This window comes from Cordyceps militaris (genome assembly GCF_000225605.1).
Source record: "Cordyceps militaris CM01 unplaced genomic scaffold CCM_S00002, whole genome shotgun sequence".
Lineage (NCBI taxonomy): Eukaryota > Fungi > Ascomycota > Sordariomycetes > Hypocreales > Cordycipitaceae > Cordyceps > Cordyceps militaris.
Genome location: NW_006271970.1, coordinates 2,172,455 through 2,199,784, shown reverse-complemented (window position 1 = coordinate 2,199,784; position 27,330 = coordinate 2,172,455). Strand labels below are relative to the sequence as shown.

The 27,330-nt window shown below is 56.6% G+C and overlaps 12 protein-coding genes across 12 annotated transcripts in view; 5 read left to right on the top strand and 7 right to left on the bottom strand.

Annotated features, from left to right (window-relative positions):
- CCM_02613 (Fungal specific transcription factor) overlaps window positions 1–1,947 on the bottom strand; it is a gene marked incomplete at both ends in the record, with an annotated part of 2,948 nt that extends 1,001 nt beyond the window's left edge. Inside the window, 4 exons of the mRNA XM_006667765.1 lie at window positions 326–577; window positions 627–1,362; window positions 1,571–1,705; window positions 1,802–1,947. Coding sequence (XP_006667828.1) covers window positions 326–577; window positions 627–1,362; window positions 1,571–1,705; window positions 1,802–1,947 — 1,269 coding nt within the window. The remainder of the gene's footprint in view (window positions 1–325; window positions 578–626; window positions 1,363–1,570; window positions 1,706–1,801) is intronic.
- Window positions 1,948–2,601: 654 nt separating this feature from the next.
- Window positions 2,602–4,850, top strand: CCM_02612 (Cytochrome P450; the record flags this gene model as incomplete). The annotated part of the gene is made up of 5 exons (XM_006667764.1): window positions 2,602–2,973; window positions 3,056–3,932; window positions 3,999–4,333; window positions 4,396–4,407; window positions 4,734–4,850. 5 exons carry the CDS (start codon window positions 2,602–2,604, stop codon window positions 4,848–4,850), a joined length of 1,713 nt encoding a protein of 570 aa, XP_006667827.1.
- A 349-nt stretch (window positions 4,851–5,199) lies between these two features.
- Window positions 5,200–6,675, bottom strand: CCM_02611 (uncharacterized protein; the record flags this gene model as incomplete). The annotated part of the gene is made up of 3 exons (XM_006667763.1): window positions 5,200–5,435; window positions 5,490–6,490; window positions 6,563–6,675. The coding sequence occupies 3 exons, from the start codon at window positions 6,673–6,675 to the stop codon at window positions 5,200–5,202; spliced, it is 1,350 nt and encodes a 449-aa protein (XP_006667826.1).
- A 586-nt stretch (window positions 6,676–7,261) lies between these two features.
- CCM_02610 (uncharacterized protein) lies at window positions 7,262–8,128 on the bottom strand (the record flags this gene model as incomplete). The annotated part of the gene is made up of 2 exons (XM_006667762.1): window positions 7,262–7,836; window positions 7,885–8,128. 2 exons carry the CDS (start codon window positions 8,126–8,128, stop codon window positions 7,262–7,264), a joined length of 819 nt encoding a protein of 272 aa, XP_006667825.1.
- Window positions 8,129–8,434: 306 nt separating this feature from the next.
- On the bottom strand, window positions 8,435–8,977 carry CCM_02609 (uncharacterized protein; the record flags this gene model as incomplete). The annotated part of the gene is made up of 2 exons (XM_006667761.1): window positions 8,435–8,616; window positions 8,950–8,977. 2 exons carry the CDS (start codon window positions 8,975–8,977, stop codon window positions 8,435–8,437), a joined length of 210 nt encoding a protein of 69 aa, XP_006667824.1.
- Window positions 8,978–10,004: 1,027 nt separating this feature from the next.
- Window positions 10,005–13,933, top strand: CCM_02608 (ATP-dependent RNA helicase Mrh4, putative; the record flags this gene model as incomplete). The annotated part of the gene is made up of 3 exons (XM_006667760.1): window positions 10,005–11,639; window positions 11,981–12,040; window positions 12,221–13,933. 3 exons carry the CDS (start codon window positions 10,005–10,007, stop codon window positions 13,931–13,933), a joined length of 3,408 nt encoding a protein of 1,135 aa, XP_006667823.1.
- Window positions 13,934–14,654: 721 nt separating this feature from the next.
- On the top strand, window positions 14,655–15,946 carry CCM_02607 (uncharacterized protein; the record flags this gene model as incomplete). The annotated part of the gene is made up of 2 exons (XM_006667759.1): window positions 14,655–15,134; window positions 15,221–15,946. The coding sequence occupies 2 exons, from the start codon at window positions 14,655–14,657 to the stop codon at window positions 15,944–15,946; spliced, it is 1,206 nt and encodes a 401-aa protein (XP_006667822.1).
- Window positions 15,947–16,241: 295 nt separating this feature from the next.
- On the bottom strand, window positions 16,242–17,391 carry CCM_02606 (RNA 2'-phosphotransferase; the record flags this gene model as incomplete). Its single annotated transcript, XM_006667758.1, has 2 exons — window positions 16,242–16,940; window positions 17,002–17,391. The coding sequence occupies 2 exons, from the start codon at window positions 17,389–17,391 to the stop codon at window positions 16,242–16,244; spliced, it is 1,089 nt and encodes a 362-aa protein (XP_006667821.1).
- A 365-nt stretch (window positions 17,392–17,756) lies between these two features.
- Window positions 17,757–18,737, bottom strand: CCM_02605 (sedoheptulose-1,7-bisphosphatase; the record flags this gene model as incomplete). The annotated part of the gene is made up of 1 exon (XM_006667757.1): window positions 17,757–18,737. One exon carries the CDS (start codon window positions 18,735–18,737, stop codon window positions 17,757–17,759), a length of 981 nt encoding a protein of 326 aa, XP_006667820.1.
- Window positions 18,738–19,586: 849 nt separating this feature from the next.
- On the top strand, window positions 19,587–20,551 carry CCM_02604 (Phosphoglycerate mutase; the record flags this gene model as incomplete). Its single annotated transcript, XM_006667756.1, has 5 exons — window positions 19,587–19,635; window positions 19,699–20,074; window positions 20,150–20,252; window positions 20,307–20,413; window positions 20,485–20,551. The coding sequence occupies 5 exons, from the start codon at window positions 19,587–19,589 to the stop codon at window positions 20,549–20,551; spliced, it is 702 nt and encodes a 233-aa protein (XP_006667819.1).
- Window positions 20,552–21,637: 1,086 nt separating this feature from the next.
- On the top strand, window positions 21,638–24,978 carry CCM_02603 (Protein kinase-like domain; the record flags this gene model as incomplete). The annotated part of the gene is made up of 3 exons (XM_006667755.1): window positions 21,638–21,815; window positions 21,869–22,584; window positions 24,562–24,978. The coding sequence occupies 3 exons, from the start codon at window positions 21,638–21,640 to the stop codon at window positions 24,976–24,978; spliced, it is 1,311 nt and encodes a 436-aa protein (XP_006667818.1).
- A 1,097-nt stretch (window positions 24,979–26,075) lies between these two features.
- CCM_02602 (40S ribosomal protein S19 (S16)) lies at window positions 26,076–27,184 on the bottom strand (the record flags this gene model as incomplete). Its single annotated transcript, XM_006667754.1, has 3 exons — window positions 26,076–26,434; window positions 26,500–26,563; window positions 27,152–27,184. The coding sequence occupies 3 exons, from the start codon at window positions 27,182–27,184 to the stop codon at window positions 26,076–26,078; spliced, it is 456 nt and encodes a 151-aa protein (XP_006667817.1).
- Window positions 27,185–27,330: the final 146 nt, after the last annotated feature.

Genomic DNA, 27,330 nt, shown 5'->3' with positions numbered 1-27,330 from the left:
CCGCCGCCAGCGGGGTTTGGGACGGGGCCGCCGGTGGTGGAGGGGCGCTGCCGCCGGCCGCGCCGCGCGGGTAGTGCCGCATCTGCAGGTGCGGCGGGATCGAGTCGAGCCACTCCTGCGCCGACGCGTCGAGCGCGTAGGCGAGCTCGTGCGGAATCGACTGGCTGGGCGCGCCAAACGGCGGGATGGCCTCCCACAGCTTGGAGCAGAGCCGGGCGTACCCGACCATGCACTTGAGATACGGCGAGTCGAGTTCCTGCAAGGGACTGGGTTAGAAAAAAAGGATGGGAAGACAAGGGCATGGGGATCAGCGGTGGTGGCTCACGAGTTCCATCAAGGTAGGGTCAATGTCGCTGTCGACCAGGGCAAAGGAGAGACTGGTGCCGAAGCTCCATCGACGGTCGAGGATGTAGCAGCAGCAAAAGACGCGGAGCGCGCGCTGCCGCGACGCCGTGTCGGTAAAGTTGTCGTAGAGACTGCGTTTCCGGTGGAGGCCCATTTCCAGGGCCTCGCGGGCGGCGACGCCAATCGCGCGCCAGGCCAGTAGCTCGTCGTCGCTGTGAAAGTAGTAGATGCTCTGTTTCGCTTGTCAGCAAGGCCATCACAGAGAGACGCGCCCAACGTACCATGGACAACAGAAGCTGGATACCCCGCAGCGACACTTCGGTCTGCGAGATGCGCGCCGTGTTCTGCTCCACCGACGCCGCAATCGCTGCGCACACATCATTCTTGCCGCGTGCCTCGATCGCCACGCCGACGGCAACGGCAATTTTGGCAATGTCAATGTCCGTGGCCGTCAGCGGGCGGCCGCCGGCGAAGGCCTCGTCGTCGAGCAGCTCGGGCAGGCGTATGATGCGCAGTATCTGCTCGGCGCGGGCGGCGAGCTCGAGAATGTCAATGTACGGGTAGACGGACTCGGCCTCCTCCTCAAAGACGCCCATGAGGCGGGCGGCCTCGGCGGGCGTGCAGTGCTGCCAGAACTCGACATCGGCGGCCACGGGCAACGGCGGGGGGGCCGGACCGCCAGCCTCGGGCGAGCTCGGCCCGCTGCCAGACGGCGACGACGGCGAGTCCGGGATGCCCATGCGTGTCAGGGAGCGCTCGGCAATCATGAGGCCGTAGGCCGGACGCGTGGGGCCGACAAACTGCGGGTGCTTGGGGACCGCGTCGCGCGTGACGATGACGCTCGACGGGGACCGCGTCGAGGACGGGTCCGTGTGATGACCGCCGGCCGGGGCCGACGTGGCACCCCCGTGTGGCGACCGGGGCTGCTGCTGCCGCAGCTCAAACACGGCTTGGGAGAGGTTGGCGAGCTCATGGCGGACCTGCGCCAGCTCATCGCCGAGGATTTGTATTTGGGTTCTGCGCGTTGCGTCATCAGTAACACGTTGTGCATGCTGGGGAGGATTGTGCCTGTAGCCAGGGGGTGGTTTGGCGTGTTTTGCACGCGTGTGAGATCTCAAGGGGGTTAGGGTTTGGAGTAGCTTAGGGAAAGGGGGCCAACAAAGGCCGCGAGGCAAGACAAGAAGACAAAAAAGAAAAGCAAAAAAAAAGGAAGGAAAATACGCACCCGTCGTCGCGCTTCTTGTCGCCCTTGGGCGAATTGACAGCAAAAATGCACAGCAGCTTACGCGTGTTGCAGCGCTCGCAGCTATCGCCGTCCGCGTTTGGGAGGCACTTGAGCTTTCGTCTCTTGCACTCATTGCTGTTGTTGCGGTCAAATTTCCGTCAGCACAAAAAACAGAAAGCACGGAAATGGCGGAAAGACTAGAGAAATTCAAAAGAACAGGGAGAAATGTACCAGGCCAGCGACGTGTACTTGCCACGCTTCATTCGGGGTGTATTTTCCGTCGACTCTACGGGCGCGGTTCGCTTCGGAAGCGGCGCCGACGAGGACTCGGCCACGGCCATGACCGGGCTTTCTACCGGGGACTCGTCCTTTGGCATGGCTTTTTTTTTCCCTTCCTTCACGCTGGCATTGCCATTAGCTAACAAAATAGGGCAATAGTAAGCAAGGCTGCAAGTCGTTCCCAAAAAAAAGTTGTGGTCCCCGTTTGCGGTGCTGAAATTCCGAGAGTGGGCTGTGGTATGTTCTTGTGGTCTTTGTAGATGTCCAGGGCAAGTTCGGGCCGGGTTGTTGCGGAAACGCCGGTTCCGAGGGTTCCGGCTATCCATCGCCCCCAGGTCACGTTTCTGTCGTCTGATTGGGCAAGTGGCTCGCTCCGGAAACCCCACCCTTTCCATGTTCCTTTTTCCCCGCACTGGGCGATCAATCTTTTGCCCGCCACCTTCATGCACTTGTGCCGCTATTGGTGCGTGCCAGCTAGAAGAAGGGTTGGACGGACAGGGGGGGTGATGAGGAGGAGGAGTCCCGCCTCTTGCACCAAAAGTGCGGAATGCAAATGGGCTGTCAGCCAGCCTGTAACCAACCATTGATGTGTCATTGTAATGTTCCTTGAGGAGGGGGGGCAGGTGCGCCGGCGAGCGATGCATATTACTGTAGCCTCTCGCCCGCCCCTTTTTAGATTAAGTAGAATGCAGGACTAGGAAGGATAGTGTCTTGTAAGAAAGAAAAAGAAAGAAAACAACACCGTCACAACCATGATCAAGTCTGCAGACCTGCTGGCGCTTCTCACCGACCATGGCCGTCGCGGCACGTTGGAGGTGCTCGCCATCACCTTCTTCCTCGCCCCCGTCATCTACGTCGTCGTCAACGAGTTCATCCGGTACAATGCCCGCATCAGCCGGCTAAAGGGCCCGCGTGGTCTTCCCGTCATTGGCAACATGTGGGCTATCCGCGTCAACGCCGCCGAAAAGTATCGCGAGTGGGCAAAGACGTTTGGCGACGTCTACCAGATCCAGCTGGGCAACATCCCCGTCGTCGTCATCAACTCGGCCGCCGCCGCCAAGACTCTGTTTGGCTTCAACCTGCAGGCGATGAGTTCGCGTCCTGAATTCTACACATTCCACAAGGTGAGTCCAGGGAAGACTAGCGCAGCGCTGTCCCGCGCGCCGACTACAAAGCACAACGTACATGACGCTCACCAGATAACAGGTCGTCTCTGACACGTCCGGCACCACCATCGGCACGTCGCCCTTTAGCGACTCGCTCAAGCGTCGCCGCAAGGGCGCCGCCACGGCCCTCAACAAGCCGTCGATCCAAATGTACATCCCCCACCTCGACATTGAGTCGCGCGACTTCATCAAGGAGCTGTACGAGTACGGCCGCGCCGGCCAGGAGCCCACCGACCCCATGCCCATGATCCAGCGGCTGTCGCTGTCGCTCGCCCTCACGCTCAACTGGGGCGTGCGCATGAAGAGCCAAAAGGATAACCTGTTTGACGAGATCACGCACGTCGAGGAGGAGATCTCGCGCTTCCGCTCCACCACCGGCAACCTGCAAGACTACATCCCGCTGCTGCGCCTCAACCCCATCAACACGCACTCGGCCAAGGCCCGCGACGTCCGCCGCCGCCGTGACGTCTACCTCTCGCGCCTCAACGACGGCCTCGACGCCCGCATCGCCGACGGCACCTACAAGCCCTGCATCCAGGCCAACGTCATCATGGACAAGGAGGCCAAGCTCAACAAGGAGGAGCTCACCTCCATCAGCCTGACCATGCTGTCGGGCGGCCTCGACACCGTCACCACCCAGGTCGCCTGGTTCGTCGCCTTCTTGTCGCAGAACCCGGATATCCAGGAAAAGGCCGTCGCCGAGATCCGCAAGCTGTACGCCGCGGACCAGCCCATGTGCGACGAGCTGGACGACCAAAAGTGCGGCTACGTCGTCGCCCTGGTCAAGGAATCGCTTCGCTACTTTACCGTGCTGCGACTGGCCCTTCCGCGCGCCTCCATCAAGGACGTGTCGTACGGAGAGGCCACCATCCCCAAGGGCTCCATCCTCTTCCTCAACGCGTGGGCGTGCAACATGGGTTTGTTCTCTCCCCACCCGGGCCACTAAGTAAACCAAAAGAAACAGCTAACCATGTCCTTCACAGACTCAACCGTGTGGGAGGACCCCGAAGTGTTCCGCCCGGAGCGCTGGTACGAGCAGCCCGACGCGCCGCTCTTCACCTACGGCGTCGGCTACCGCATGTGCGCCGGCTCGCTCCTCGCCAACCGCGAGCTGTACCTCGTCTACATGCGCCTCCTCAACAGCTTCCGCATCGAAAAGTACGACGACGTCGACTGCCACCCCATCACCGGCAACGCCGACCCCACCAGCCTCGTCGCCCTGCCCCAGCGCTACCGCGCCCGCTTCGTGCCCCGGAACCCGGACGCGCTCAAGCTGGCCATGGACGAGACCGAGGCCATGGAGCGGGAAGAGGATGGGGTGACGGCGTGAGGAGAGTAAGGTTGATCCGGAGGCTGGTGGTTGGACAAGTTTGCAGTTAGGGTGATTGGCTTGTATGAATGACGATAGGATGCCCATGTAGTATCATGACAAATTACTTATTTTTGAAAGTCTATGTCAGGCTTGTGCTGGTTCTCCGGCTGTCAGACGCTGAAACCGTCCTGGTCATGGAGTAATGAATATGTGCCGAGATGCGGGCAACTAAAAGGTACCTCGCCCTGTGCCCAACACAAACCGAGGTGTGATAATGATACCCGCCGTCGGTTGAGAGACCCCCGAGTTGCATCCTCTTTTCTGTCCAAAACCACGTCCCTTATTCTCCTCCTCTTCTATCCTACACACACACACACACACACACACATGACCTCTTAATATGCAGCTCAAGGCCCTCCTCACCCTCGCCGTCGCCAGCCTCTGCCACTCCGACGCCCACTGCTCCCGGGGCGAGCACTGCAAGCAGCAGGGCGAGTTCCCCAACATCAAGGTGTACAAGTAAAGAAACAGAACAAACAACGACGATGGAGATCAATTGCTCAAAGACAACCCAGTCGAAAGGGTTGTCAAGAACCGATGGAGGCTCATCTATTTCGGGGCCGGCTGCGCGGCACAAGGGTGGACGACGGATGCGATGAGCAAACACTCTGCTTTGGTACGATGGACTAGGGTTTCAAAACGTATATATTCAATAATCTATTATGCAAAAAAGAAAAAAAAACGAAAAAAAAACACCCAATTCACCCTCCGGCGTGACTGGGGCCAAGAGTCTAAGCCAACTTGTGCCGTCGGCGCTCTGGGCCATGCATCTATACTATAAATCAGTCGCTAATATACCCCATGGCGCGCGTTCATCGCTGAGACGCCTTGAGTCTCTTCATCTGCTCCAAGATCCTCGTCATGCGCGCATCATCATCATCGCCCTGGCCGTCCGCGCTGGCCGCGTCGTCTTCCTCGTCAAACGCGTCCTGGTCATACTCCTCGTCGTCGGAGGCATTCTGGTTGCGAAAGTAGTACGCGTTGCGGTTAAACTCGTCCTCGGAATCTACCTCGTCTTCTGGGTAGTCCGCGGTGTAGTGGTTTTCGGCTGCGACCAGACGTTAGTTTGGCATCACCGAACCGAAGATAGAATTGCATATACCGTTTTCATCTTCCTCATCCTCATCCCAATCCTCGTCCTCGTCATTCTGCGCGCCAAAGAATAAAAGACTCTCCTCCTCGCCGTCCAGCACCAAGAAGCCGACATCCGCCGGCGACAAGTCCAGTGCCACCGAGTTCGCCGGGACGCGAACGTACTCCTCAATGACCCAGTCGTCCTCGTCTCCGTCCTCGTCTTCGCTCGCATCCGTCATGTTGGTGTCGCCCTCCAGGTCCGTCGCCGTCGTGCCCGGGGCCGGCGGCTCGGGGTGGCGCTCGTGGTAGCGCTTCGCTGGCGCCCGGGGCTTGAACCGCGACGGCGACAGCGGCGGCCTCGCGGCCTTTTGGCGCTCTGCCTCCATGCTCTGTAGATTGGCGCCCATTTCGCGCATGACCCAGTCGTTCATGTCGGCGGCTATTTTACTCATGTCCTCGGCGCCGCGGTTCGTCTGCGACGGCGGGAGGGGGTTCGCGGCAGCCGCCTTGGGCTTGGGCGCCTCGTCCTCGGTCGACAGCGGCGGCGGTGTGGCTATCCTAGCCGCTTCGCGCGCTCGTTTGGCGACGACACCGGGCCGCTTGAGGTCTCTGGTCTCGACGCCCCTGCTCTCTTTGGCCGCCTCGTCGAGGGCCAGCATGCTGCGCCGCGGCTTGGGCGCGAGCTTCTTGCGTCGCACACGCTCCACAAACAGCGTCGGCGTGCCATGTCTATCTCCCTTCGATAGCGATCCGGCCGCGTCACCGTGAGCGGCCGCGGCCGCCAGCATCGCCTTGGAGACGCGGAAGCGTCGCGGCTCTGATACCCCCGGCAGCGTGAGCTTCTCGGGGTCCTGTTGGGTTTGCTTTGGCGCCCCATTTCGTCTGACCTCGTCGCCCGCCTTGTCCTCGGCCGTCGAGAGCTGGATCCGGGGTTGTGCTTCGGGGCGGAGCGGAGAGGGCCCGGGAAGCAGCTGCTGTTGCTGCTGCGCCGTGGAGCCACGTCGCTGGTAGACCCAGTGGCTGCTGTCGCTGCGATGTCGTTTGGCGCCTTGGTCAATTTCTGAATAAAGAGGCCTTTAGTCAGCCATGCGTGTCTCCTACTCGCTCATGTCGCACGGCAGGAAAGGCGAGGGGAGAGACAAACGAAGAAAGGTGACGGGGGCTTCCTCCACCCGCTTGCGTTTGACGCGGATGACGTTGGGTGGGAGCGACATGGCGAGGGTCAGCTCCGATGGACTGCTGGTAAATGATGCGACTTTTCAGGATGAGGTCCCAAGCACCTGCGGTGCAGCGTAGGGGAGGCGGAAATGCACGACAAGATGTGTTGGAGGATGCGGAAATAATAGGTCGTCGTTGGCTAAAATTAAGCAAGTACCTAAGTAGTGGCGGGGCGACAACGACTCACCCTCAGCACATGTGGGGTCAGCGCCTGTTGGCCGCCCTTGTAAGTCGCCGAGAACTCAGGAAGTTTAGTTTCGATAAGAATTTAAGTGGATGCATTTACTTTTATGTTATTTCTCAGCTTATCTGCAATAACTGTCGTGCCATTGATTGATAGAATTTAGGACTTGTACCACTGGCAGCAACCGCCGTGATCTTGGGCGATTGCAATGCGACAGGGTGGTATCAACGAGTGACTTGGTCTGTGACCAAGTAGGTTCGGTCTCTGGGTTACATGATAAAGATAATTGTATTGATTCAAATTCAAAGGGATATAAACTAAACTGGCTTTTAGTAAACAAAAAGGAAGAAACGCCAACCAATCGTGGTTCGGATATATACGTCACGGCAAGGTGATTATCATCGCTTCGAGGCTCTCATCATGAGACCTTCGCCTTTGTCGCCGACGGACGTTTCAGCAATATTTCTCAGCTCGCGTTTCTGGTTCCCGCCAGTGGGCTCCTCTGCAATCGAACCAAGCGAAGCGACGGACAAGTTACGTTTGCTGCCATTAGATAGCCGGTTTTCTCTCCGTCGAAAGGAGGAAGGGCTGATGGAGCCCGAAGAGCTGTCATCCGAGTCGATGCTGCTTCTGCGGCCCGAGCGATGGCTGTCAGCAGCAATAGGCTGCTCGCCCATGCTGGACTGGATTTTGCGTAGGGTGCCCAGGATGGACGACTTGTCGCATGGAAAAGCTTCTAGGGTAGGATCGTTCAGGTCCACGGGGGCGTCGCTCATGGTTCTAGGTGATGTTTCCCGGTGTGGTTCACTGGTCGTGTCTTGGCCTTGGTCGGTGCCGTCGCTGAGGGTATAGGCGCCGAGTCGCTCATGGGCGAAGAGGGGAACAGTGAAGCTGACGGTATCGTTGCCGTTTGTGGGCTTGACGGGCTCCTTTACTCGAAGGATGTTGCTCTTGGTTCCCAACGCGCTCTTGACTACAACGTCTTAATTTTAGCCCTTTTCCAAAGTTGTCGTGGACTTACCAATCGGCTTCTGGTCATCGACAGCCCAAGGGCCATCTCTGCCTTGGCGAAACCTGTACTGGTATTCCTTTCCAGGCTCGACCATGACACAGATGGAGTATGTGTTTGTTTTCCCGGATGGCGTCGAAGGGTGCATCTCCTGGAGAAGCCAGGCGGGCTGGGAGAAGGTGCCGGCTATGAAGAGCGGGCCTTGGCAGGGAGCGCTGTACGTGATTGTGTACGGTATGGTATGTGGTTGAGACATGGTGAGGGAGTTGGACGATTGCTGTTTGCAAGACGTAGTTAGGGGTCGTAAAGACGTCGCGTTACTCTGTTGAAGAGATTGCAGATCAATGTTGAGAAGTGAGGTTGTCCGAGTCAACTATGACGGTGGTGTGACGGGCATGTATAGCAAGCGCATAGTATGGATAGGGTGACGCGGGCGGGGCTGCAGGTAGCCAGCAGGTGGGATGGTATGAATTCTTAGTGGGCTGGAAGGAGGTTGCGAGTGATGAAATTGGCAAATTTGGATAGAAATTGATGAATCGGCACGCAAGCAGAAATGAGGCCTTTAGATGAGGGACATGGAGGCGCTGTTGTGGTCGGCCAGGCGGGCAGTGAGGAGGGCAGGCACGTGCAGGGCGAATCGGGCGATGGTGCCGGAGCCGGTGCACGGACAGGCAAAGGACGGGGAAGCGGGAAGCGGAACAGGTGTGTAGAAGAAGGAGTAAATCGAGTTGGCGACGGACCAGGCTGGGGCGGGAGTAGTTGTGAAAAGGCGTATGAGTGTGGAAAACGGCTTGGTGGTGAGGTGAGTAAGGTAAGTCAAGTAGCGTTGCTCTGGTGTCCTTGATGTTGTGGCTCTCAGGGACGGGATGCAAGGCGCAGAAACAGGCTATGCAGCGGTTCGTGGAACATCGGGGGTTTTATTACAAGTTAATAAGAGAGAGAAGAGAGTGTGTGTCGGTGCAGGCTGCAGGCAATTCGATTCGATGCGACCTGGGTAGGGACTAATTTGTAAAGGAGGGAGGGGGTGATGAAAAGAAGAACACCTAGCCTAGCAACCTAGCCCTCGATGCTAGTTACCCCTCGTGCGCGGGCTGGCATGTTCCATGCATTTACCTGTTGTGAGGCGAATGAGAGGCGAAAACGTGCCCGGAATTGTCCATGCATTGGGGCCCAGCTTCGGCCTTTTAGTACCAGTTGGGTGGAGGATGGACAGAAGGCGGCGCTAGGCCAGCCACCCACCCCACTGTACTTGAGTAACTGCCGTAGGCAGGTACCTACCTATAAATACACCCAGTCACCAGTGTAGGAGGTAGGAGGTAGGCAAGTGGGACGCTGTCCGTCTGCTTTCTGCTTTGATAGTGCCGAGGAGCAAGCTGACAAGCTGACGACGCTGAGAGCCGCCAAAAGCCAAAAGCAAGTCAAAACCAAGCCTGGAAACGACCTGTCATGGCATTGTTATGGCCGACCCTTTACTGACCGTTAGCAGCCTGACCTCCCCCGCAGTCCCTGCAACAGGCCTCGACTCGTGCTTCTCGCCTCCTCGCCTCCTCGCCTCCTCGCTGCCCAATGACACCAGCCTCCTGTATCCTGCATGAGCCAATATTCATTTCGAGGTACGGGACTATCAGCAGTACAACTTTCTACTCTTGAACCCAAACCTGGTCCCGATTGGCCCCTTTTGCACCCTTGCCAAACCTGCTTCGCCATTGTTGGTATCCTGTGTCTCATCACTTTTCCATTCGCCGAAAGCCTGTTTTCAGCATGTCGGCGTCTATTCGGTGGATTCCCTCCATTCCCTCCCCCCCACCAGCTCGCCACCGTATTCGTAGTGCCAGTGTGCAACGTCATAGTTGAAATACGCCTCAAATTACGTCGACAACCACAACTAACTCAATTCACGTATCCAAGCCTCCTAATAAATAATCCGCCGGGCTCAAGTCCACTGACACGACCTGAATCTGTCCGCGCCGACTCCGCGCGCCCCGGCTCCAACGCTAGGTAGCCCGGCCACTTACCATCCTCCGTACCCGCTAATTTTTGGAGACATGCCAGCAAGAAAAAGTGAAAATGTTCTCCTGGATGCTTGACACGACCGCATCCATCAACGCCGCAGCTTTCCGGGCGCCACCACAATGAAGCCTGCGCTTCTCAACGCGGTCCGGCTGGCCAGCAGGACCACCCTTCCTCTACAGTCTGTGCTGCAACCTCTAATACACCCCTGCATTGGCGCTCGCTTCGCTTCTCTGCGCCGCGATGCCCGCCCCTCGCGCATGGTCCTGTCCGACCATGTCCACCGATCACCACCCTCCCAGCAGGATGCCAGACGTAAACGCCACGTCCCAGGCCCTTTCGGCGGCATGAACAAGCGCGTCGCCAACATTGACCCCCGGCGACTGCCCCGCGCCCCGGCCGACAAGCGCAGCGACACCCGCAAGCCCGTCGACGACCGCAAGGCCCTCAAGATGCACCGCGCCCTCGCCTCCATCTCCTACGGCCGCCGCACCGACATGAAGGGCCGCATGGCCGACTACGAGTCCTTTTCCCAGTTCCGCCTGCTGCCCGCCGTGCAGACCGCCATTGACGAGGAGCTTTTCAAGGGCATGACGGATATTCGGCCGACCCCGGTCCAGCGCCTGGCCATCCCCGCTCTCCTGGGCCAGTCCTCGACCGGCTTCATAGAAAAGACGCCGCAGACAAAGACCCCAACGAGTATCGCGCCCGGTAAGGTGCCATCGTTTCTGCTTGCTGCGGAGACGGGCTCAGGCAAGACGCTGGCGTACATGCTGCCCGCCATCAACGCCCTCAAGCAGGCCGAGGCCAACGACCCGGACATTGCCGCATTTAATGAAAGATTTACCGCCGAAAAGAAGCGCCAGGAGGAGAGCAACGGAAGATGGAAGCCGTTGGACGAGCCGCATCCCACCATGGCGCGACCCAAGGTCGTTATCCTGGTCCCTACAGCAGAGCTTTGCCAGCAGGTGATGCGCGTCTCCAAGACCATCTCCCATGCTGTCAAGTTCAAGACCGAGATGCTCTCCTCCGACCTCAAGCCCCAGCAGATCCAGCGCAACGTATACTCGCCCAAGGGTGTCGATGTCATCGTCGCCACGCCGCACCTGCTCGCCGCCATGGCCGACTCCGATCCCAACATTCTCTCCCGCGTCTCCCACCTCATCATCGACGAGGCTGACTCGCTCTTTGACCGGAGCTTTGCGCCCGTCACGATGAGCATCGTGGAGCGCGCCACCCCGTCCCTGAAGCAACTCATCTGCTGCTCTGCCACCATCCCCAAGAAGCTCAACAACTACCTAGCCGTCAACTACCCCGACATGAAGCGCATCGTCACACCCAACCTGCACGCCATTCCCCGCCGCGTGCAGCTCGGCGTCATTGACGTCTCCCGCGACCCGTACCGAAACAACAAGGATCTCGCCTGCGCCGAGTCCATATTTAGCATCGGCCGCGAATCGGCGCAGCACGAAGGCCCCATCAAGGACGAGGTTGATGTCCGTCGCATCATGGTGTTTGTCAACGAGCGCGAAAAGACCGAGGAGCTGGCCGACTACCTCCGCTCCAAGGGCATCGATGCCCAAGCCCTGCACCGTGACACGCCGGAGAAGCGACACGGCGAGATTTTGGAAGTGTTTACCAACGCCAACCCTCTCCGTGTGGCGCGGCCGGATAGCAAAGTGGCCCGTAGTTGGCTCTCTAGCATCAAGGTCTTGGTCGTGACGGATCTCGCCTCTCGAGGCATCGATACTGTCGCTGTGCGTCACGTCATTCTTTATGACGTGCCGCATACGACAATTGACTTTATCCACCGCCTGGGTCGCGCTGGGCGCATGAACCGTCGTGGACGCGGCATCGTGCTTGTAGGCAACGATGATCGTCGCGACGTCGTTGCCGATGTCAAGAGAAGCATGTTTATGGGCCAAGCTTTGATTTAAGCGACCTTGTAGAATGATTTTGTATACTACATTTGTATAAGTACTTAGACAGAATTCGCATTGGAGGCGTTTGGAAGCAGGGTCGAATCTCATATGGCTGCAATATTCTAGCCATTTTCATACAAACTATACTGTAAAAAATAACAATTACACCTATTCAGATGCCTAAAAACCTGGTCACACCAAGCGACATCAGAGAATCCGGCCAAATCAACTTTTTAGTGGGTCGGTCTTCCCCACACGCGTCGCGACGCGCCTTATCGTGAACGCCTAACAAACTCACCAACTATCAATTCTCACAACAGTGCAACCAACACAGCGGAGGACACCTGCCACTCTCAGACCCTATAATCTGTCTCATATTACTCGAAATTTTCAACCTCATTCCTTGACACATACAGATAGTCTCTTTCGAAATGGCTCGCACGCGGAGATCGCGTCAAGCCGCCGCCGCGCCCGCCGCCAGCGTGCCCGACAGTGACACTGAACAACAGCAAGCCGCTCCATCTCGCGGCCGCACACGGACCAGCCGCGCGGCCGCGCCACCGCAGCGACAAGCCTCCGTCGACCACACTCCCTCTGCCGGCTCTTTTCGGGCCCCGGCCTCTTCCGTCCGCCACACCAGCGTCGACTCGGTCGAGATTGGCCGGCGCGCTGCCGGCGTTTTGGAGACGCCTTCACTACGCCGCGACACGACCGGGCTGGACATGAACGATAGCATCTTTGGCGACCTGGGTGACAGCTTCGCCGACGGGGAGGTTTCCGGGGCAGAGCCGCGCTCGGCGTCGACGACGCGGTCGTGGAGCACGTTCAAGCCGCGCTCGCGCGCGTCGAGCGTCGTGGGCCGCACCGACGCCCCAATCCGACCGAGCAGCCGTGGCGGCGGCGCCCACAACAGCAACACGTCGGTGCTGACGTCGTCGTTCAATATTGGCGCGTTTCGCCGGCGCGCCAGGGAGCCCAGTATCCTTGGTACGACGCGCCGGGCAGCCGCCGTGACCACCGCCACCACTACCACGGGCCCCCGCTCGGAAACGTCGGGCCGCGGTGCGCAGTCGGATCTGGAAAGTGAAGGCGAGGGCGGGGAGGGGTTTGCGCCAGACGCAGAGTCAACACCGCTACATGTTGGGCGCCGCACGCGGGCTAGCCTGGCGGCGTCGAGTCGGAGCAGAGACGTCTCGGCGAATGTGAGCGCGGCTCGGACGACGAGGAAGCGCAAGAGCGAAGCGGCGGAGGAAGAAGAAGAAGAGGGGCGGGCGGCCAAGACGACGAGGACGGAGGAGCAGACGGACAGTGACTCGGAGATGTCGGAGCTCAGCTCGCCGCCGCTGCCGCCGTCGACGCCACTCCGCCAGAGGGCGATGACGCCCGTCAACTTGGACGAGATCAACGCGCCGCCGGCCAGCAGCGGGTCCGAAGACGAGGGCGATGTGTGGCCGGATATCCACGCTCTGGCAAAGCGTCGTCGGCGCCTTTCGGTGACTACGCCGCTGCGGGCTGCTGGCGGCGGCGAGGACAACGCGATTCTGTCCGACGTGTCGTCGCCGCCGTCACTGACGCACTCGCCTAACTACGACCGCGGCCGTGCTCCGCTGCGCGCGCACCAGCCAAAGCCCCTAACGACAGCAGATCTGGCCAACCTGCTTCCCAAGAGAAGGTACAACAAGAGGCGCCAGGATGCCGGCAGCGACGAGGAGGGGCGAGAAGAGGACGACGAGGACGACGAACAAGAAGAAGCGGAGGAGGAAGAGGTGCCGGTGACGCGCACACGCGGCGGCCGCATCGTTCGGCCACCCAGCCGCGGTGCCTCCGCGACCGGCCACACACCAGCCCGGGGCACGCGCAGCGCGTCCCAAAAACACAAGACGTACGGCCGTCGCTCCTCGGACAAGGAGAACCAGGATGACGACGAGGTCGAGGACGACGAGGACAACAGCCACTTCCAGCCGCTCGCCGACGACACGTTTGCGGACACGACGGCGACCGCCGCGCTGCCCGACTTCCAGTCCATGGACGAGTTGAGGCGCGCTACGACCAAGTTTAGCGAGGTGGACAAGTGGCAGCTGGACTACGAGGAGGTGACGGCGAGCCTCTCACCGCAGGGCGCGCGGTAATGGCCAATGGATCTGCTGTTTCTATATAATTTTCCACGCGCCGGTCTACTTAAAAAGGGATGGATTTGTTGAAAAAATGATCTTTATTGTGTTTGCTGGGAGTTGTGTGGAAAGCTTTGGCTTGGACAGGACCAAGGCTGGAGTAACGGTACGAATACCTGTTTATTTTGCTATTAGCGATTGCGCATTGGAGAAATATACTACGCTTCGAGTGTCCCGTGTGTTTTTATCCTTTAATACCATTTTACTGGGTTTTTTTTTTCCTTTACCCGCGTTTCATCACCCTGGCTACCCGTGTCGGATCGTTACAAAGGCGGGTACAACAGATCTGTATTCCACTCACACTTCCCACACCACCGTTTTGCTTCCTTCACCAACGCGGCCCCCCCAAACAAACGTCCAATCACTTTCCTTCAAGCCAAGGCGTTTGTGCGCGGCTTGTACGCCGTTGTACGCACAGGTTTCGTTCTTCTTCCTACTACAAAATACAAAAACAAAAGCTCGTCCACTGTCTCTGAGCATCCTACTAGTGAGTGAGTTCTGCCTTAACCCTCACTCGTCTGTCTACCTGCTTCTGCGTGAATCCATGCACCAAGCAAACTAAAGAAACAGGTTCTCAACGCCGCGGGCCCAGCCGAGCCTCTCTACACACTCTTTCCTCTTCTTATCATCACTCTTTTTTCTTCTTCTTCATCGCACTTCTTCCAGAACGACGTACATCATGGCGCCCATGACCAAAACCTCGGGCCTCTCGCCGCTGCTCCCCGTGCCGTGGGCAGGCGTCCGCGCCTGGCTCGACGAGGCCGAGGCCACCTCGGCCGCGTCGGGCGGCAGCACCGCGCACCTCGCCCACGCCCAGCTGCTCGCCCTCTCCCAGCTCGTCACCTTTGGCGTCGACGAGCCGGTGCTGCCCAAGGAGGACTACGTCAGCAAGCTCATGCGTATGTCGTCGTCGCCGGTCCCCGAGGACGACCACCCGATGCAGGATGGCGTCGACGCCGTCCGTTTCGCTAACGGGCCAGAATTCACCCAGGTGCACCGCTTCGGGCCCCCGACCTTTGAGATGAGCGACCCGGTCGACGTGCCGTTTCGCGGCGCGTTCCAGCTGCGTTGGGGCTGCCAGTGCGTGCTGCCGTGGTGCGGCAAGCGCTTTCCCAGCGGCGACGAGGCGCGGCCGCCGGTGTTGTTTGGGAACAAAAAGGTATGGTTCGCATTTTCCCTTGACACTCCTTCTCTTGGAAGACCGTGGGGAACGGTAGTGCTGATTATTCCTGACTTGATGAGCAGGATGCCAAACAGTATGCCGCCATGCTCGCCGTGGAGTATCTCAAGGGCGCAACAAGGCAAATGGCGACATCGCACACGCCTCGCGAGACGCCCGAGAAGCTGGGACTTTCAGAAAATAGCTCCCAGAATGCTCCTCAGCAGCCGCAGCCCCCTGCACCATCGCACACGGCGCCCACACAACCGCTTGCTCTGCCCCAGCCAGCGCAGCCGCCTGCGCAGCCCGCCACGCCCCTGACCCCCCAGAGCCCCCTCGCCCCCCTCGTGCTCACCGCGCCCGGCACCCCTCCTCCGTCGACACGTGCCAAGCGGCCCCTTGACTCGCCCACCACGCCCGGCCCGGCCTCACCCCTCAAGCAGCGTCATCAGCGCCACTCACCCACGCCGCCGCCGCCCGCCACCGCCGCGATGCCCTTTGTCTCGCCCAAGGGCCGCGGCGCCGACGCCGCGGCGGAGCAGAGCCGGCTCTTTGGCAGCATCGCGCGGCTCTGCGCGCGCCTCGGCGTGTCGCAGCCGCAGTACCGCCTGGTCCCGGACCTGGACCGGCCGAGCTTCTTTAGCGGCCGCGCCGAGTTCTCGGTCGGGTCCCGCGTGCCCGATGACATTGCCGTCGTCCGCAACGTCCTGGGTAAGAAGCAGGCGCGCATCCAGATTGCGGAGCAGGTCCTGGCGTGGATGGAGAAGGAGGAGATGCGCCGGCAGCAGCTGGTGGATGGCATGCTGTCTTGAGTGTCTTTGTAACTGGTAGACTTTTTGGATCTTTTTTTTGGATTCTGTGGTGTGCATGTGGAGTTCCTTCATGTGTGATGGATAATATTATGACTAAATGAATCTTTATTGTTGTTTTAAACGGTCTTGTTGCGCTGTGCTGTCGTGCTGTCCACGTGTTGATGCCATGACGGAAGAGGAACATTACCTGACTGTTATTCCTCGAGTATATTGAAGTTGTGATTTCGCTGTATATATGCCTGTCGACGCCGCGACGAATGATCCCTGCTCCTGCCACATGATCATGGAAACCGCATCATTGCTCCTGTCCACCTCTACCGCTCTCCGCTCTCCCGCCTCCTCCCCTCCCCCTCCCCCCGCGGCCTCTGCCTCCTCCACCGCCTCCTCTGGGGCCCTTGCCGGTGGGCACCGTCCTTTTCACGTCCGGCGGCAGCTGGGCCACCGCTACGCCATTCTCCCAGAGCACGCCGACACGCGCATCGCGGCCCTGCACGCGGCGAAAGAAGTCGACGGCGAGCAGCCCGTCAGCGTCGCCCTCGGTCAGGATGACGCCGTTGTCGCTGCGCCACCACGAGATGCCCGCCTCCATGCTGCGCGCCACGTCAATCTCAATCAGCAGCTGGGCGTCGCGGCGCATGCCGCTCACGACGCCCTCGTCGGGCGTGCCGGCCGCGCAGTGGATGTGGTTGCGGCCCATGACGCTGAGCCCGCCCGCCTCGATGATGGGCTCCCAAAAGGCGTAGTAGGTGCCGTGGACGACGCGCGCGGGCACGTTGCCGGCGGCGAGCGTCAGGGGCTCCAGCAGCGACGAGGATTCGAGCTTGATCGAGTGGCCCTGGTTGGCGCGGATCAGGTATTCGCTGGGGCTGCTGCTGGAGGGGGATGGTGACGATGGCTTGGGTTTTAGGGAGAAGCGCTGCTTTTCGTTGGTGGCGACGACGTCTTGCACGTCGGCGAGCGTGACGCCGAGGGACTTGAGAGGGCCCCATTGCAGCTGTTGCGCGTTAGTGGATTTTCTTTAAATGTCGAAATGGCAAGGTCGGCAATGTGCGTACCACTTGATCAAGAGGCGCATATCCCTCGCCGTCGAGCGCAATACCGGCATTCTCGGCCTGGTGCCTCAGCAGTCGTGACAGCGCACGCGAGACGTCGCTGGAGCGGCCACCACTGCGTCCGCCACGGCTTTTCCGTGCGCCTCCTCCCCTTTTGCCTTCCTGGTTCTCGACCTTGTTCATGATTTGATCTTGGATATCCATCGTGGCGCCACTAGCTGCCTGCTCGTTGGCTATGCGGCTGTCGAGATGACGGGCCTGGCAGACGCTCGTGTGTATGTGCTGTGGTGCGGCACGGGGAGCGGGCCGGCTACGTATTGCGTATCGAGTGTAGCTTTTTGAAATGAGGTGACTTCCTCTTAAGACGGCGGTTCGTGGGAGATACGTATTCATTGAGAGATTTGTGGTGAGAGGTAGGTTGAGTCAAAGGTCCAGTTATTGGGTGAAACTACCCGCGCTGAAAAAATTAGTCAGGCCGTCGGAGGCCTGGTGTAAATGCAGTGATGGCTGAGGCACGGGAGGTGGCCGGTAATCGCGAAAATAAATACCCCTATTTTCGATATATCTTTTATTTTTATTTACAAAAAAAGCGAATGCAACTTGAATGTGTATTCCCAATACCTGGCCATGACTTTGTTGGAAGACAGCACTAAGTACTCTAGGCCAAGTGCTGGTATGTATGTGGCACATGGCCGCGCCACCGCGATGCCACAGAACACAGCCACAACAGCAAACGTTTCTGGATTATTTCCTTTCATCTACCCGAGTAGTGCTTCTCTTGCAACCTCAACATCCTCCGTAGTCCCGCATATCACACCTTCTCTCTCGTCACAGCTTTCCAACGGTCGAGCCAGCATGTTTTTTCCGTCCGACGCACTGATAGAAGCGCCACCAGCGCACTCGACAACCAAAGAAATAGGATACAGCTCGTACAGGCGCCGCAGCTTGGCTCGGCTCTCCAGCGTGACCGGCGACACGTAAACTCCATGACCCTTGACGAGCGCATGCACGATGTCGGGTACCAGACCACCGCTATAGCGCAGGGTATACTTTGACTGGATGAAGTGAGTAACGAGCCGCAGATACTTGTCGCTCTCAGCCGCCGCGCGCAGGTTGGCGGGAGCGAAGTAGCGCGTCTTGTACGGCGCGGCGCTGAACAGGACGCGAGGCCGCAAGACTTCGTAGCCTTGCGCGCCTGCGTCGCCGATGCCGATTTCGACGCAAGTCGGCTCGGCTCCGGGAACGCGAAGGGCGATGAAGGCCGTCGTGCGCGGCCCGTAGACACCGATCACGGCAGCGATTTGCTTGGCCGAGGGGTCCTGCCCGAGCGCAGAGTTGCCGTCCCAGATTCCAATAATGGTGCCGACGGCCCAGTTGGGCGCAATGATGGAGCTGCCGTCAAGAGGGTCAAAGGCCACGGTGTACTGCTCATCGAGAGGAGTCTTCTGAGCTGGGTTCGAGCCATGATGAACGGGCCGTTCCACAGGATCCTCTTCGCTGCTTGCAGTAGTGACGGAATCGCATTTGGCCAGTGCGGCTCGAACGAGGCTCTCGGAGGATATATCGACGTTGAGCTGGTCGTCTCCGAAAACGTTCTCCGTGCCAGCAAGAGTCACATGCTGCGACCGACGCAGTGTCTTGGCTATGTCGGCGACACAGTCGATGAGGGCTGGCAGCACGGAGTGACAGAGCTCTTTACGGCCATATGGCAGCAGTAGACTTTCAAGATGAGTAGCCATGGCGCTTCTGAGTCCTAATTTAGACCTTGTTGGCTCGGTCTGATGCTGCGTAAATATTTCAGACGGGACGAGCGGGGGTGTGCGAAGCACGGTGCAACTTCTCAATAGCGTCTTTATTGGAGGCTGAGAGCACGTAAATTCCGGTGACACACCGCTGAGCTGGTTAATCAGTATTATTGGTGAACACAAGGTCCCGAGAAGGATAGGTCGAGAGTAGACCGCGATGGCCATATATCTTCTTGAGCACTTTCTGATAACTAATGCTTACCCCACTCCGTCGGGAAGTTCTAAATTATATTAAGCGGAGAGATTGTGGGGATATAGTTTCCAGGCAGGCGCAGTGCTGCGGGCGGTACCAGTAGAGCGGTCAAGACATTTCTCAGCGATCACCATCTATGGCAGCGCAGAGTCCCTTCTCCAGAACGTTGTCGTCATGGAAGAAATAACTACTTGAGTGATGATTCCTACAGCTCTGTCTTCTTTGGCATGTCAAGCTGGGGCTGACACAGTCCAGGCAGCGGATGAGCAAGATGTGGTCAGCCAACACACCTCAGCGCACACGATGATGTACGTCTCAAGGACAGTCTTTGGGAAGACGCCCGGCAAATGCGGCCGCTGAAACCCCCGCTGTGAATCCAGTTGCGGAGCTACATGGCGTTGTTCGTGGGTGAGGGACTTTCACCGGCCTACCATGGTCTTTGTACGACACTGGCTTTGGGTTGTGCGGCGTTCGATGCAACCTAAATACCGCTCAGCTTCGACAAGATGGCTCCTCTTGACACTCTCTCTCCCCAAACACCCGCAGCACTCCGGTAGCGAAAATTCCAACGCAACCAAACAGTCAGCATCATGTCTGACCAAGATGCCACGACCCCGCGAGTCTTTCTAGCTCGCCACGGTCCGTTGCCCAGCCGCGGTACTCGCATCCTGCTTGCTGACTGACACACCTTCTTTTTCAAAGGGGAAACCGAGTGGACCATCAACGGCCGCTACACGGGCGTCACCGAGCTCGACCTGACCCCGCGCGGTGTCGGCCAAGTCCGGGCGTCGGGCGCGCAGCTGGTCGGCCCCGGACGGCTGCTCGACCCGGCCAGCATCGTCCGCATCTTTGTCAGCCCGCGCAAGCGCGCGCAGACGACCCTCGGGCTGCTTTTCGGCGACGGCGAGGCGTCGCAAGTCGACGCGTCCAAAGTCGTCACCACCGACGAGATTGCGGAGTGGGACTATGGCGACTACGAGGGCCTGCTCACAAAGGAAATTCGGGAGCTGCGCGCCAACAAGGGACTTGATACCGCTCAGCCGTGGGATATCTGGCGCGACGGCTGCGAGGGGGGAGAGTGAGAGAACTTCTACTGCCCAAGCAAAAAAGAAAGGCTATGTGCCGTCTAGGAAATAACTAATCGATTGAGCAGGACAGCGCAGCAGGTCACGGCGCGTCTGGATGCCTTGATACAAAAGATTTACGACATTCAGCGCGACAACATGCATGGAGAGCACCCAGCAGATGTTGTTCTGGTATGACGACTCTGGCACCTTCCTGTATCCAGCTAACTAACTCCTTGTCCAAAGGTCGCCCATGGCCATATTCTGCGCGCCTTTGTCAAGAGGTGGCTTTTGTATCCAATGGAGTCGCCATTGCCACTGATGATGTCGCCGGGCGCTATTGGAGTTCTGAGGTTCGTTGAGCACTAAATCCGTAAAATTGCCGTTTGGCCTGCTAACAACAAATCATCGCCGGTACTTGCAGCTACGATAATCACAGCATTCAGGAACCCGCCATCATGGTTGGACTGTCAATGCCATCCAGCACTTAGATGGCTGTTTTTTTCCGCCTCTTCATTTCCCAAGGTGCAATTCGGAAAGCAATAGTATCAAAGAAAACGGTCAGCGTGCCCTGCTAGACTTTGTCGTGGTCGTTGGCCTAGATAGGATGGGTTTCTTGCGACGACGACGACCCTGCTCTAGGGTCTCAAGAATGATGGCGCGGCGCAACTGCAACGGCAGGCTGAGCAGGCTGAGCAGGCTGAGCAGGCTGGTGGTTTCCATTGCTATCCGTTCATTGACGCCGCAAAGCGATCAGTTGGTTGAGAGAAAACAAGACGGCACACGGTCGGGGGTAGGTTCTAGGCCGTGGCTAGCTACAACTACAACCTTGACCAATTTTTGTAGTGAAGAGTTAATTTACGACGCACAAAGAAAACGAAATAATGCTGAACAAAAAATGAAGTTTGTAGTATATCATCGAATATTCACGAATAATGAACGACAGAAAAGTAACTCGATGAGCAGAAGTTTAGCCCATTCTCCACTGAACACTTGAAGGTCCTGGTATCCAATCAGACACCCCTTTTTCAGAACACTCTGCAAAGCGTCATGAAGCCCTTTGATCTCTGCTCCAATCTTCTCAAGGTCGCCTATTGATGTCCTCCCTCTTTGCCGCCAGCGCTGGATAATCCACATCCTCGTCGCCCTTCCCTTTCCACCACTGCCAGCAATCCCAAAATATCAGCGCATTCAAAAGGATTCTCCGAGATTTCCTGCAGCGCACACGTCAGCACAGCGCCTAGGATCTCCTCGATGAGCTTCTAGTTCTTCCGATTCGCCTCCTGCTGGCCCTTTCGCTTGACCGACTTCATGGACGCGACGCCCTGGCTGAGCAAAAATACGGGCAGGCTCATCGGCGTCGGACAACTTAGGCTGCGCCAGCTGACGCGTGAGCACGTGACTAGTTAGTGGGTCCAGCGCGATAGATCATCTAATCCAAGTCGCCAAACGTTGGGCTGTTGTTTTCCTTCAACCTTTTGTTTTCCTTCAACTTTTTCTTCAACTTCGCCTCAACGATGGGCCCTTCTCAACTTGCCAATGCTCATTCCCAAATAGGGTGTGGAAACAATTCCGACATGGCTAACCAGCCGTCAAAGAGTCGTGTGAACAAGGCCAATCGGAACACCGTGGCGGCCAGGTTTAACAGGAAGATTATGCATAGCCTGGAGAAAAGTCTGTTCAACGACCCGGAAGCCGATATCACAATCGGGATGTCGAAATATTCGCAGCAGCTGCAGTCGTTCAAGAATCATGGTAAGCCATTATTTATTCAATACAACTGCAGAATCTAATGGCTGCGCATGTAGTCACCACGAATAGCCAAGCCGCACGGTCGCTGCCCAACAACGATATCCGCCGTCGACTGAACGAGGATGAACCAGTGACGACCATCTTCCCACTCTCCTCTGAAGTAGAAGATTTGTGTCGTGACTACCAGAGCACGGCAGAAGCTTTAATTGGTCTTCTAGGCAGTGGCGAGGTTCTATATGAATGTGCGTGGGCTGCCTCGGTCATGGTCTTTCGAATCAGCGAAAACATGGTCGTCAAAGCAGGCCACGAGAGCTTTGCAATAACAGAGCACCAAACTCTGGCATTTCTGGAAAAGCACATGCCCGACTTCCCAGCCCCGAGGCCACATGGTTTAGTTCGCCTAGGCATTCATTGCTTTCTATTCACCAGCCACATTCCGGGCATGAACTTGGAGAAGGCGTGGCCTGGACTGGACTGTTCTCAGAAACAGGACATTTCTTGTCAGGTAGACACCCTCCTTGCTAAGCTACGGTCTCTTCCTTTTCCAGAAAACGCAAGCCTCGGCGACGTCGTTGGCGATACTTGCAGAGATGTGCGGCGATCACAGCGTGTCAGCAACAAGCCGATTATGAGTGTCACAGAGTTCCAAGATTTCATCTTCGATGGCCCCAGCACAACCTCGCCGCTATATGTTCAACTCTTGCGCAATCTTATGCCGTCATCGGCAAAGATTGTCTTTACGCATGGTGATATCCGCCCCGCGAACATTATGGTCAGATGTGATGACGAGAAATGGAGGGTTACAGCAATTATAGATTGGGAGACCAGCGGGTTCTATCCTGAGTATTGGGAAGCCGTGAAGGCGACAAACATGCTAATGCCTAGAGACCATTTTGACTGGTACAAGTACATACCACAATCAATCTCACCGAACCAATATTCTGTCCCGTGGTTGGTGGACAGACTATGGGATCGGAGTACGACCAATGGTTAACTAGAAGAAAAAAAAAACTATACTCGCTATATAGTCGCTGCGTTGTCGCGAACATGGAAGTTACAGCCTTGAACTGTTGCGGGAGACTGCAACCTAGCGCAGCCCGTGGAGGAGCGCACGCATATACATTGTGACTTCATTCTTCTTCCTGTTTTCAGTTCAGTCTCGGGGGTTTTCTTGTCATAGAAAATGGTACATTACATTGTCAGCAGCCCAATGGAAACTTGCCCGTATATGCGGGCGGTCAGGCTGTAGCTGTAGCATGTGTTTTCCTAGCAATATATGTGTGCCCTTCTACTGCCACGTGCGATGCTTAATAAATTAAATAATGCGCAGATGCTGACTTTTTGAGCTCTGGTTGTGACTCAGTCACACGGTAGTTCCATCGGGACAGGTGGATACAGTGTGTTGGTTGCGGGCGAGGGTTGAAGGTACCTACGGGCAGGGCCAGAGGACGAGCAAATGAGTCACCGATTTTTGCACGAGGTAATACATACTACCTAGGTACCTAGCTAGATGGCTCACAGCCAGAGGCCGTTAAAAAAAAGAGGCACCCACTCATAGCCTCTGACTGGCTGATCTGACCCCTGGTCAAGCAAGCCGAGAGCTTGTTGTCAAATTACCAGCCCTCAAGGTTGTAGATCCGGGGATCAAAGGTTCTGTGGATACAATGATGGGCAGCCAGATATCGTATTCCAGTAGATCCGCATCTTGGTGGGCGGAAAAGTGGTCACTGAAAGTGTTGGCACAATCCTGCCCACCACCAAGTCCATCTATGGCCCGTGCAATCCCCCGTTTATGCCACGTCGTTAACCTGCAGACCAGACACACTCACTATTCACAACCTGTCACATCACACAAAATGTGCAAACGTGGTGGGCACGTGGTGGTGCTTTATTTTTGTACATCATCACATTACACGGGTTCCACTCCACAACGGGTGAAAGATTTTAGCGCCTACGGGCCGCCTTGTGGAACTTTAGGTACTTGCCCCGTTCACGGCCTGTGGCTGATCCTCACGGCCGCTAGTAGTAGTTGCGTTCAGTTTGAGGATGCTCAAATACGTGACCGAGATCAGGCAACAGCTGGCGGACGGGGGCCATGCTGTTTATGAACCATCATTGGCCGTTACATCAGCTTCATGAGACGTGGCGCAGTGCGGGGCACCTGCCCAACACCGACGGCTGCAATGAGCACATTCGTTATAAATACCCAGCTGCAACTGCCACCTAAACGTTGATTATTATCATTGAGAAAGGCCTCTTTAATATCCGCACAGTCAATACAGTTGCGGCTGATCACTTTCCACGCCAAATCATCCCAGCCAAACCGCACGGTTCTTATTGACCGCCCGATATGTCCTCTCGTCCCAGCCAACACAAGCATACTAAGGGGAAGTCGCACGAGAAGTCCGAAAAAGAAAGGGACAACGATGAATCCACCAAGAAAACCGTGAAGGACAAGTCTGGCAAAAAGGCCGAATCGTCAAAGAAGAGCGAATCGTCAAAGAAGGGCGAATCGTCAAAGAAGAGCGAATCGTCAAAGAAGAGCGAATCGTCAAAGAAGGGCGAATCGTCAAAGAAGGGCGAATCGTCAAAGAAGAGCGAATCGTCAAAGAAAAGCGAATCGTCAAAGAAGAGCGAATCGTCAAAAGGTGGCAACGACGTAAAGCTCTATTGTGCCATTTACGAGCCGCATTATGGGAACTTCTACCACTGGGCCTTCGCTATGAGACACAAGGCGACGGATCGATAGCATCTCTTCCAGGTCATTCAAGAAGAAGACGACGGCCCCTTTAAACGCAATCAGCGCCAAGTTGATCCCACAAGCTCACAGACTTGCTTAGAACCGCTCACGCTCTTGGGCCAGATGCATGTTGACAACTGGGATTGGCTCATCGAAGCAGTTCGAGAACTCCCAGTAAGAGGAGAGGCTGCATCGTGGAACTGTCAAGATTATGTTCTTGGGATATGGGAAATGCTGTTGGAAGCAGGAGTAATAGAACACGACGTCTGGAGCAACGGTTACGACCTAATGCTCCCATACTTCGGTCAAGATTTTGGCGGCCAAGGAGGACATGAAGAGTATGAAGAACAGGAAGGCGAGGAAGAAGAAGGTAATGGAGGAAAGAGGTTCAAGTCTCAAGAGTTTGTGTATGACTCGGATGCATGATATTGGAAAAGAAAGCGAAGCTATTTTATCCCAAGACATACTACTAAGCCAATCGCTAGGACAGAACTAGTTAGTCAGTCAGGCCATGGAAAAATGGAAAGGCAACTAAGGGGGGCAGCAACCAGGGAGAGAAAATAACCCGCCGGTTAGGAATTACTATTTCTTGACTTCTTTCTCTTTCTAAATTTTTTTATTTGTTATTATCTACCTTATCTTGCTTATTTTACTCATATTTCTTGTCTTGCTTATACTTATGCTAATTCCCCTTATTCCTTTTCCTAGCTTTAATAGAGTATAGATTATGTATAAAGCCCTTTTTTTATCACCTGCATGGGCAGTAAACTGGGAGAATGAAAAGACGAGACAAGTTAAAAAGAAAGATGATAAGAATAGATACACCGAAGAGCAAAAAAGATTTATACCCCGACAGAGACAGGATTCGAACCTGCGCACGCGAACGTATTGCATATGAGATTCTGATGGGTTGGACCCACCGTTCTTTCGAGTGCAACCCCTTAACCACTCGGGCACTCTGCCTTCTTGGATGACAAGCGGAGCCTAATACAAGTATAAGAGCACTGCAGAAGAGTTGGGATGGATTCCAACTCACAGTGTTGGGAGCATCTAACAGCATGGCATGGCATCGCAGACCTTCAAAAACGAAGTGCGTAGTAAAAAAACAGCACTGATGACTCGCACAGGCCCCGTGTTGAAAATCTTACTACAGCACTGTAGTTCTTATTATTTGCAGTTCCAATAATCACACTATACGAACAAACGCAATAACATCATTTGCCACGCCGCAACTACACAGCTCGGCCATCCCCTCCCCTCATGAACATCACTTCACGGGACGCTTAATGTTGAGAAACCAGAATGGCCCAAATGTCAAAAGGGAATATCATTCATATAACATGTCAAAAATATCTATGACCTTTACGCCCAAATTCCATATGCGGACCAACCCAGTACCTCTGTAGAGACCAAGTTTCATTTTTTTTTAAACTTTTGCATTTTGTTGAATGCTTTTCGACCCATTACCATCTTCCCGATGAACCTTTTTTTTTTCAATTCATCAAAAGCCTCGGCAAACAGATTTACTCTTCATCCTCGTCCTCCTCATCAGCCTCGGCGGTGGTCTGGGCGATACGATCCAAATCACGCTGGCCGGCCTGGGTGATGCGGCGGCCGCCCTTGTCCTCGTCCTGCTCAAGGACGCCAATCTTCTCGAGGGCCTGCATGACCTTGCGGTCGACGGAACCGGAGGCGTCAACGTGCTTGGAGGGGCGCGAGCCACGGTTCTTGGCAGTGCCGTGGACCTTGCGGAGGCGGCCGACACCGACCGTCTTGCGGAGGTAGACGTGGCGGGCGACCGAGGCGGCGCGGACGTAGAACCAGTCAATGTCCTGGGGAGGCAGCTCCTTGGAGGGGCCGGTCTTGACGGTGTCGACCCAACCTGTGGCGGCTCACGTTAGTGCGATTGTGCTTTGTGGATTATGATTGCGGGGGCAAGAAACGTACCGGGGATGGGCAGCTTGCCCTGACGCTTCAAGAAAGCAGCATAGGAGTTGATGAACTTTTGCGCCTGAACGAAAAAAAGAAGAACCCATTAGCAAATGTTCCGTCGTCAGAAGTCTTTCGACTCCCTCGCGCCTGCTCCTCAAAAGATCCGAAATATTATCGTATATCGTGGTGAACGGCTCCGTGTCTCTGTATTTCAAGTAGATGGGAGTCGGCAGTCCGCTCCAGGACATGGGTCATGACAAGGAGATCGGAGGGCTTGGGCATGCAGCAGAGACGAGCGGCATCGAAGTCGAGACGCAATGAATAGTCGGCGCCAGTATTTCATGGCAGCCTTCTTCCAGGTAGAGCGTCTCCATTTTCAATGGCCATTCTTCTCAAGCGCTTCCATCAACGCCAGCTCTGCCAGTCGCATTCGGGCCAGAGGGATTCGATTGTCCCGGATTTCGATATCGATAATATTTAGGTTCTTGTTTGTTTTATTGTCGGTTCAGGAAGTCGTCGTTCGAGCTTCGAAGCAAGGAGGTGCGGGGTGACACGAGGGAGTCGTCATATCAAATCTGCAAGGCAGTGTGTCCTCGCGCGCAAGTCTTTCAACCGTCGCAAGACACCGACTCGCAAGATTGCTCACAATTATTCAAGGAGTACCTACATCAACGTCGCGAACAGTAACGCCGCCAGCCATTTCGTCGGTGGTTTTGAGGGGTGGGAGGGGGGAGATTGGGTCGGTATGTAGAGGTTGTCGTGGTTGGGGAAAGAGGCACACGGTGATTTCGTGATAGTATGGGAGGCTCTGGAGCACTTTTTCGACGCTAGGGTTTGTGGCCCTAG